Source organism: Eurypyga helias, unplaced genomic scaffold (assembly GCF_000690775.1).
Source record: "Eurypyga helias isolate BGI_N326 unplaced genomic scaffold, ASM69077v1 scaffold37723, whole genome shotgun sequence".
In the NCBI taxonomy this organism is placed as follows: domain Eukaryota; kingdom Metazoa; phylum Chordata; class Aves; order Eurypygiformes; family Eurypygidae; genus Eurypyga; species Eurypyga helias.
The window spans coordinates 22,049-31,949 of record NW_010243985.1 but is presented as its reverse complement, the minus strand read 5'-3'; the positions used below and the strand labels follow the sequence as shown (position 1 = coordinate 31,949).

General features: G+C 49.4%; 1 protein-coding gene across 1 annotated transcript; it reads left to right on the top strand.

Annotated features, from left to right (window-relative positions):
- Window positions 1–6,075: 6,075 nt before the first annotated feature.
- TSPO2 (translocator protein 2) lies at window positions 6,076–9,697 on the top strand. The gene is made up of 4 exons (XM_010149599.1): window positions 6,076–6,129; window positions 7,672–7,878; window positions 8,326–8,464; window positions 9,404–9,697. Exons 2-4 carry the CDS (start codon window positions 7,706–7,708, stop codon window positions 9,584–9,586), a joined length of 495 nt encoding a protein of 164 aa, XP_010147901.1. The 5' UTR covers window positions 6,076–6,129; window positions 7,672–7,705; the 3' UTR covers window positions 9,587–9,697.
- The last annotated feature ends 204 nt before the right edge of the window (window positions 9,698–9,901 follow it).

The following is a 9,901-nucleotide window of genomic DNA, read 5'->3' as shown; positions in this document are numbered from 1 at the left end:
CAGCAGAAGTCTTGAGCTCCATCCCCTCTGGACTTTGCATCTGGCAACCCCTCTCCTGATGGATGGAAAAAAGCCAAACTCCTGCCAAGTGTTGTGCTGTGACAAGTCTGTGGGGCCCATCATGCTGGGGGTTAAGCCACCACAGTAAGAACCAACTGCTGAGGAACTTAAAATCCACCAGTGAATGGCATCAGGAGTGGATATGGTGACCCAGTTGCTGTCCCTGTCTGGAAGGTGCTCAGATGTGAGGTGTCTGCTGTCCTTCACAACCGGCTGCAGCCTGGAGAGGGTGCAAGAGGGAATATTCACTTTACTCACACATCTGGAACAGGTTGCCCAGGGAAGCTGTGGATGCCCCATCCCTGGGAGTGTCCAAGGCCAGGCTGGATGAGGCTTGGAGCAACCTGGTCTAGTGGAAGGTGTCCCTGCCCATGGCAGGGGGGTTGGAACTAGATGATCTTTAAGGTCCCTTCCAACCCAAACCATTCTATCTCTCCATCTGGGGAAAAAAAAGGAAGAAACAAAGACAGGCTTGTAACAACTCGCTAACAAAAACCCACATGGAGATTCTAAGTAAGAACAGCACCATGGTTCGAGCTGTTACCCAAGGAAAGGATGCGCACTGCAGAAGAAATAAATTACAACCCCCCCCAACTTTTGTCCTATCTTCCAGATGTTGTGGTTTCTCTTCCTTCAATAATACCTTGCTTGTCTGCAGAATCTTTACCTTAATTTTCCCTTTGCTAGGAATTCTCCCTGGGCCCTGTCTTCTTTCCCCTTTCTCTCTCTATTTCTGCTACGACTGAAGAAACACAGAAGAAAAACACGGGTTTTCTCCGAACAAAGCCTTCTCAAAGCATTGCTTTGATGCATTTTGACAGTTCTCAGGAAAAAATAGTCAGACCAAAAAGAAGCAGCCGCTGAAGTTTTCCCTCCTAGCAAAAAGGGCATTTCCATTAAAAGAACAACAAAAAATACTTTGATATAAATTTCTCAGCCTAATCCAATCTTGGCCTCAACTGAAAAAAGTCAATAAATGGAGATTTAGAGATAATGTTACTTCCCAGGTCATGTGGAAGCCTTGAATTAATAAATTAGGGTGGAAAACTCCTACTGGAAAGCCAAGCCAGCTGGTCCCTTCATTTTTCATAATCACCAGCAATAAAAGCCTTGCGGCTGACTAATGCCTTCCCTAATACCTGGACAAAGCCTGTTCCCAAGTTTTGTGCTTCCTGAGCCCTGGGCAAGCCAGGGGATTGACAGATCCCCTCAAAACCTGGAAGAGCCCTTAGGAAGGACCCTGACTCTTCTGACTGCCAGCTCAGCAACGCTGCGTTAGCAGGGGAGGAAGGCAGGGTATTCCCACTCCAGGAACAAGAGGGATACGGTCTTCCAGAGTGTGCCATTCCCTGCCTGTTGCTGGTGCTTGTCATCATCTCCCAGTTCACTAAGGGAACCACCGGGGTGGGGAGATATCCCAGAGCTTTTCCCACAGCTGCAGAAAACACAGCTCAGGGTTCAGAGGTTATCTGCTGCTTTTTTAAGACCCCAGGGAGGTGCGTGCTGCCCCTCGGTTTCTGGCTTTCCTCCGAAAGTACCGGCAGGAAAATGCTCTCCCCAATTTTTTCATAGCTGGTGCTCCTTGCTACGGAGCCTCGCCTGGCTGGAAATGTGCACCAGTGTAATTTAGGACACATCAGCACATGAAAGTGAACTTGATTTAAGCGAGAGCATCACTGGAAACCGCAATAGCTTTTCTCAATTAACTCTGCAAGACCTTGAAACGCATTTTAAACTGCTATATTAAGGCATCATAAAATCCTTTGTGAACACTATTATTCTGGCTCGCTTTAAACCTGATACCCCAATCTGACATTAATACAAGGGTTGCGAACGTGACTGGGTAGGACATAACTCAGCAGCGGAGATGTGGTAACAACCCGCTGAAACACAACCCCCGGCCAGGGACTTTGTACCATTTCTGCAGCTTTTTTTTTAAATTTTTGAGGCAAGGGCTGAGTCTTCTGAGACCAAAAGTCAGTCCTCTGAGACCAAAAACCAGCCCTCTGCACATCCCCAGGCACCGTCCTCGCAGCGCCAGAATCCCACCAGGCACTGTACGAGTGGACGACGTGGCACGGCGTGGTCAGCGACACGGCGTTGGCTGCAGCAGGTCCAAGCCAGCGCTGCCAAGCACGCCAGTGAAGCAGGTATCACTGGTCACGGTAGCTGAAGGCAAAATATTTTATGTCATATTAGTGCTGGGCTGGGTCTGTGTATGTGGTTAATTAAAGAGGCTCAGCTAGAGAGTGGTAATTTGTTAAGCTGCCTAACTTAATTGCTTGCAATCACCTTCCTATCCCCACACTAAGCTACTCCTAACGTGAAAGAGAAGGCGTTGAAGTGCAGCCGCTAAAATTTATTCCTTTGGCTAAAGAGGTGCAACGTCTGCGTGCAGATAAGACGGAAGCATTGCCCTTGCGGTTATCACACGCAGGCAGCTCCGTATGACCCTCACCAGCTCTGCTACCGACGAACGAGCAGGGCTATGAGAAGCCTCAATATTAAAAATTTACCTCGAAACCCAGCCTGGCTTTTCAGCTCAGAGCCGGCCACGAGCACAGCCCTGAGGGATGCTGAGACCCTGGCCATGGGGTAGCAGGGAGCTGGGGAGAGCCTGAGCCTCCCTGCGGGTAGAGAGAAATCAAAGGCTGAGCCCTAAAAAATTAAGGAGCCCTTTCTGCTATTCACCTCACAACAGAGTTTGTTCCTGTGGTGCACTATCAGCAGTCAGGACCCAGAAAGGAGCTTGTACCTTAGAGAAAGGCCATTGCCCCTCTGCCTGCAGATCCAGCCATGGCCTGCAGGCAGTGCTTTCTAACACACTGAAAACTGGACTTTAATCCTAAAAAAGGTCTGCTTTAAAATTCCCTTTGGTGGAGATTCCAGCTGCACGGGTTCAGCTCACCGAACAATCCATATCCAAGTTTTGAGGGGCTGCGAGATTTTGCACTGGCTGGCCCAGGGCCACCTCAGCCCACATATTAAAAAACCCAGTTGACCAGCTGGAAACTCCCATATAACTTCATATTATCTCGTATTTTTGTTTCAACATAACTGAGAACTTTTAAAGACAAGCTTTTATTCATTAGAAATAAAAACAGGGGATCTAAAAAAAAAAAAAAATGGCCTTTCACAGTGACAAATTAAATGTTTTCTGCAATGCCAAGGGCTGGCAGGTTTGAGTTGCTCAGAAGACAGCGATGGCCATGAAGGTTCCTCGCCGGTCGCCGCCGCGTCCTTTGTGGCAGCTCGGCGAGCACGCTCGCACTCTCGTCCGTGGCAGACAAACCAGGACGACTTTATTGCCGATGTAAATCAGAGAAGCTCCACCAGCTTCCGAGGAGCACTGCAGATTTATGCCAGGAGCTGACCCGGCATCTCAGTTTTCAAAACTAGGGCAGATTGAAATATGCTGTTTTTCAATAATATATTCAGGTTAACAGGGCTTTTATATTTGGGCAATTAATCTTGCATAGACTGAGAACCTCTTGGGACAACGTGCAAAGGTTGCTAAGAAGAGGAAAACAAACACAGTTGTGTAACTCGGTTCTCCCATGGCTTTCCTTCCATGAAAACACACCGCAGCCATACGGCAGTGACCTGAAACCCAGCAATCATATCACTTTAATAATCAGAAGCATACCAAGAGGCAGCGTAGAAATGATTTTACTAAGAGGTAGTATTACCTCATCTTGTATTACTGTAAAAGGATTCAAAGCAGAAATATTGAGACATAAATCTGTGGTAACAGAGGAAAACCAATATTGTGGTAGCGAAAGTCTTTCCGGTTGTTGCAGGACTGTTCCCTCTGGCAGCACAGGCTCACAGGCAGAAGAGGAGGTGCAGGGCATGCACACACGCTCGTGTACCTGTGCACGTGCTCGTACCATAGTTAAAATCGCTCCAGGTCCCAGTACTGATCCCCGGGTGGTACCAAGGACTCTTCCCAAACCTGATCCTTGTCTTTCTGCGCTCCCTCTCGCCGTCTCGTCTGCCCAGCAGTCCTGCTGCCATCTGCCAGTGCCTTCGTCACTACCTAATAAGCACCATCACAGGTGCTACTCAGAAGTGGGGACAAGCGAGGAGCACCACATCTTGCTTAGGAAGCAGATATCTGCCCAGGCAATGGCATCCAGCCTGCTCGGATCCACTTGGGCAAATCTGTTACGTATTATCCCATTTTTCCATGCACCTCCATGTCTTCAGTTATCCCTTTCTCTGCTCTAAAGCTTGAGTGTAGCTTTCTTGTAGGTCTGCTATTTTTCATAGAATCATAGACTCACGGTATGGTTTGGGTTGGAAGGGACCTTAAAGACCATCCAGTTCCAACCCCCCTGCCATGGGCAGGGACACCTTCCACTAGACCAGGTTGCTCCAAGCGTCATCCAGCCTGGCCTTGGGCACTCCCAGGGATGGGGCATCCACAGCTTCTCTGGGCAACCTGTCCCAGTGCCTCCCCACCCTCTGCAGGAAGAATTCCTTCCTGATGTCCCATCTCAATCTCCTTCTTTCTGTTTAACCCCGTTACCCCTTTTCCTGTCACTCCCTGCCCTTGGAAAAAGTCCCCCTCCCAGCTTCCCTGTAGCCCCTTTTCCTCTTCGCATTTGCTATTCCCCAGCCATGCAGCATCAATCCCAGCTCTACAGATTACTGAGATCCTTGTGATTTGCCCCTTGATTTTTAATTCTCCCAGCATATCACACTCTAAAATAGCCTGGGAATACAACTGCTAGATGCCAGGCCAACCAGTCATCACGGTTTTGTACTCAAGCCCAGGGAAGGAAATACCACCAGCTCAAAACTGTTGAGCTGTCTGCTTTCCGACCAAGCTGCCAAAGCCCAGTGAAGGCGACGCTGCCCAGCAATCCGCGCGACCGCCGCTTCGGCGGCGAAGTGGCTGGCTGCGATGGAAACCATCCAGTCGCCTAGAGCAGCTGCATCCTTGCAGGACAGAAGTTTCCAATCGCAAATAGCAACAGACTGGGGAAGGATGTGCAGGTGGCTGCTGCTTGATTAATGTGTGCTGCATCTGCTATTTCAAAGTGGCAATTACACAGTATAAACACGGCACTGCAATAGCAGTGCACTGATTTATGCTAGCTGAAAAATCTGTCCCTTTACACCGTTCTTTTTTTTTTCTCCTCCCACAAAAAATAATTTCCTTCTGAGCCCAATAAACCAGAAGATTCCATTGGTTCTGTGTTATAACAGTGATATCACATTCTGCTAGGAACCAGCAATTCTGCCTCTGGCCATGAAATTCAGGTAATGACCCATAACTGAAGTAAATTAGTGTTTAATTTCCCATCCCTTGCAGACAGCTTTCTAATGGAAATTGATTTCTAGCTTTTTTCTTTTTCATTTAACATGCTTGTGTAATGTCTTTATTCTAGATTCAAGTGGTTTCCAGCGAGTTTTAGCCACAAGGCTGGCGTACAGGTGACGGCCGAAAGCATCTGGTTGGTCAGTGTTGTGCTAAACGCTGCACGGGGGTCCAGCACGGAGGGATGTCCTCCTGCCCTGCACCCACCCCCACGGGACAGATCCTGGGATGGAGTAACACGGCAGGAGTTACATCTGTGTAATGGGTGCAGAAGGCCTGCTGCTACTGACCTGACCCCTAACGCACAAGCTCTTGCACAATTACCACGTCCAGTTGTACGTGGCACCATTTAATTCATACTTTTCGCCTGCCCGATGCCCTCCCAGCCGGAGAAAACGGGGCTTCCCTGCCCCACGCAGCCACCCGCTGACCTACGGCCGAGATGCTCGTCCTCAAACCGAGCCCAGACGTCCCACCTCCGCGCTGCCTGGACCCAGGAGCGGGTCTTGCCCTCCCCAGGGTTGCTCAACCAGCACCAAACCTCCTGTAATTCTTGCCAAACGTGGGCTCTTGTGTAATCTGATACAGCCACCGGCGCACGCACACACCCCCTTTTTTCTGCTATTTAGGTAAAACTCAGCCACAGTTTCTTCATCCTAGAGCAGCTCCAGCCTCAGGGACAGAGCCGGCCTTGGATGTCCAAGCCTTTTCCTTTGCAAGGCAGAGGGAGGCCGTAAGAGACGGTAAGGGTTTTTTACACCTTCTACCCTGTTAAGTTATAAGAGCTGTGAGGAAAATATATGGTTTTATAACAGCGTTGTGTTATTTTCACCTCTTTTTCAGTTACTTCTGCAGTCTATCAGGTTAGTCTGGCAACTAGAAAGGAGTTGGGAGGAGGGAAAAATCTACTTTTCCCATTTTACTTTTCAGCTGGTGCTGTTTTACACTTTAAAAGCAGGACTAACAGCTATTATTTTTCTCAGCGTTCGGTTGATTTTCTGGTTCCATAGACACTTTAATAGCACTATAAATTGTCTGGTAAAGGAATTGGTAGTTAGAGATGGTGTCTGGGGTATTTGTTCCTCATTGATGTGTAAATTGGCTCGTACTGCTGGCGTGCGTTTCTCAAGATGAACGCTTGATGCATGACGATAATAATAACAATTAGCATAGGTGTTAATTGTGAATTAAAATCCCAAGCAGAGATGCCTGTGCAGATCAGTCCTGTCCTCGTGCTCCCTGTTTCCCTAACCCGTACTCAGAGTGCCGGGGACGTCTCCCCGGGCGAGGGAATTTTCCACGCCTGCTCCTCCCTTCTAGCATTGCTAAACCCAACCTCTCCCAAGCGCATTCGCTCAGGTGAATTTTGTGTTTATGCTGATAGCACAGAACTGCTCTGCTCCTGGCGAGTCCTACGTGTTATTCCCAATGAATGCTAATTTGGGTTTAATTCCTTAGCGGAGCAGAAGGGCCAGTGGAAGGAGGACGGAAGACTGGCAGGTTCAGAGCCCTAGTGACAGGGGAAGTACAGGCAGAGGATGAAATGCTAGATGTTGTCCTTTCCACAGCTGTCTGCTGTGGGAGCATAATGTAATTACTAGAGTTCCTTCTTTTCATGCAAGAGGAAGACTGTGAGCAAATTAAGAAACTACTCTCGTGCCTCAGTTTACCTCCTTACAGAGGTGAGAATCCCCCTCTGCCTGCAAGGAGGATTAACCAACGTTCCTCGAACACTTAAAATTTGCTGTGAGGATGTTGTCTTGTTGTAGACCTCACTTACAATATAAATCCACGGTGCAAAATCAGGTGAAGTCAGAACAGATGGGGTTTTCTGGGCATGATCAGTGTGGGTTTTCCTACTCAGAACAGTGTGAGGAGGGAGAACAGCCCTGCTGAGAGGCGTAGTCCCCGTGAACGTACGCTGAAGTTTTGCACTGTCTGACTTAAGCGGTCGGAGGAGGAATGACAAAAGTAACCACAGCCTTGGCTTCTAAGAACATAACCACCGTGGCTGAACCCTGCCACACGAGTATTGTGAGAAGCCTTGAGATAGCCACTTTGCTGCGTACATCAAGGGGAAAAACGTAACCCTGGCAGAAATAATTACCCCTATTTCAGAGACCAGATGGGCAGGGGGGAGCCAGCAGCAGAGCTGAGCAAATATTAAACACTTCTGCCTTGGAGACTAAAGTGGAACATGGGCAATTGAAGAAAAAGCTTGAAACATCAAAGTAGGAAAAAGTGTCCTTTTACAGAGATAATCAATTATTGTTTTTAACTTACAGCAGGCAAAAGACTACTTCAAGGCACCGAGGAAGGATGTGGGCTCATCCTGTTGGTTTTACTGTCCTGCCTCATGTTGGAGGTTTCCTTGGCTGGTTCATTAATCGAAAAGAAATACCGGGTTGGTATGAGAAGCTGAAAAAACCCTCATGGTGTCCATCCCGCAAAATATTCCCTGTTGCTTGGACTGTCCTGTACACTGGCATGGGGTAAGTTGTGCATCCTGGTCCCTCTCTCATCCCGCTGTCTCTGAGACAGAGAAGAGTAGTCATTTCAAATCCTTTCATTGCTTTTGGGACACTCCTCATACCCGAATCAGCAGGGCATGTCAGGTACGCTTATTCCCAGCAGATGAAGTAGAGCCTGAGCCAAATTCTGGGCCGAGTTCCTCAGGTTCACACTGCAGGCAATGCTTTTGGCCGGGGACACAGCCTTTGTAAACAGATCCTACACCCAGCCGCTGCCCTGGGGAGGTTGCACGAGCCACGCAGGTATGAGACAGGCAACGGGTTTGAGAGTAGCGAGGGGACACGGATGCAGCTGTCGTGCAAATACGAGTGTCCTGCAAATCCCTGTTGCAAAACAATCCCACGTGAAAAGGCTTTGTATTAGGGATTTAGTCGCTGCAAAACACTAACGTGCTTCCCTCTTCCCAGCTATGCCTCCTACCTGATATGGAATGACCTGGGTGGCTGCAGCAGCAAAGCCATCATCCCACTTGGCCTCTACGGGGCTCAGCTCGCCTTGAACTGGGCTTGGCCCCCCCTCTTCTTCGGTGCACGTAACCTGAAGATGGTAATGTATCTGGCCATCCAAACGTCTGCTGGAGGCTTGTTTGCTGGTCTTCCTGCCACACGGGGTTTTTGGGGTGGTTTGGAGGTTTTCTAACTGGCGTTATGCAATTGCAAAGAGAGCTGCAGGAAGAGCATTTGCTCAGATACAGCTCACACCGCACTTGGTTGTAGACAATGGTATCAGTCCCTACCACCCCTCGCCCTGCTCCTGCCACGCAGATAGCCGTCCTGACCAGAGCAGGGCGGGAGATCAGGGAGTCAATAGCCCGGCTGCTGCACCTCCTAGTTAAGGATTCAGGGGTAGAGATAACTCCTTCTGGGGGTCACACCCTGCCCCGGCAAGCGGCAAAGTTCGCATCCCTTGGGGCGGCGTATTAGCTGTGAGCAGCTTCTCGAGCAAATGCGATGTGCTGTGCACTGTAGGGCCTGTTAGAGGATATGCTTGAAGGCAAGGCACGGCAGAGGTGGAGGGGTGCTCTGTTCAAAAAGCACTTCCCCGAGGTGCCAAGGCCCGGAGGTGACAGAGGCAGGGAGTGGGACTTAAGTTTCCATCTGAATTTTGTCACTCTGTGGAAAGGTACATTTAGAAAGCTTGTCAAGTGATAATAGCCATCGGTACTAACGGGAGCACGTTTCTGATCTGTCTGCGTTGGTGTTATGAGCAGAAGGGGGAACTGATCACCATGAACAGCGTATTAATCCGTGGAGCTCGATAATGAATGAAAAAGAACATGAGTCTTGGCTCCCGGTGTGAGACATTCCAATCTCACTGCCTAGAGTTCAGAGCCAAGGTCCTGGGGTTTAGGATCAACCAGTGCTATATCTCCTCAATTCCTGTTCCACCTCACTGCCTTTAGTAGGACGGTTTACAGTCGTGCCGGGGAGGGCTGCTGCGTGCTCCCAAGAGCACCGCAGCCACTGTCTTCCCTCTGCTCTCCAGGCGCTGATTGACATCCTGTGCTTGGACGGCCTGGCCGTAGGCACGGTGTGCTCCTGGTACCGCATCAACAAGGTAGCAGCGATGCTGATGGTGCCTTACCTGGGCTGGCTGGCCATGGCGACTTGCCTCACCATCCGCATCTGGAAGGACAACCCTGAGCAAAAACCAAGGAAAAGTGAATAAGAGCAAGACAGGAGCGACGGCATTTTGTGAAACGGAACTGTGCTGACGTGAACCAAGATCTGATAATTCGTGGGATTCATTTTGGGACAGGCATGAGAATGTGCCTCCTCCTGCCACCTTCATCGTGGTTGTGTGAAAGAAAGGTTCGCACCACGCACCTGTGCGTGCTGTTAAACTAACCCCGCGTCCTTAACCCGGGAACTCCCTTCCCCAGCACTGTTGAGTTTGGGGCTACAGCTGTATGGTGACCTTAATGCTCTCAGGTGACATTCTATTAGCCTAATTAGGATCTCATGATACCAGCATAATTGAGAG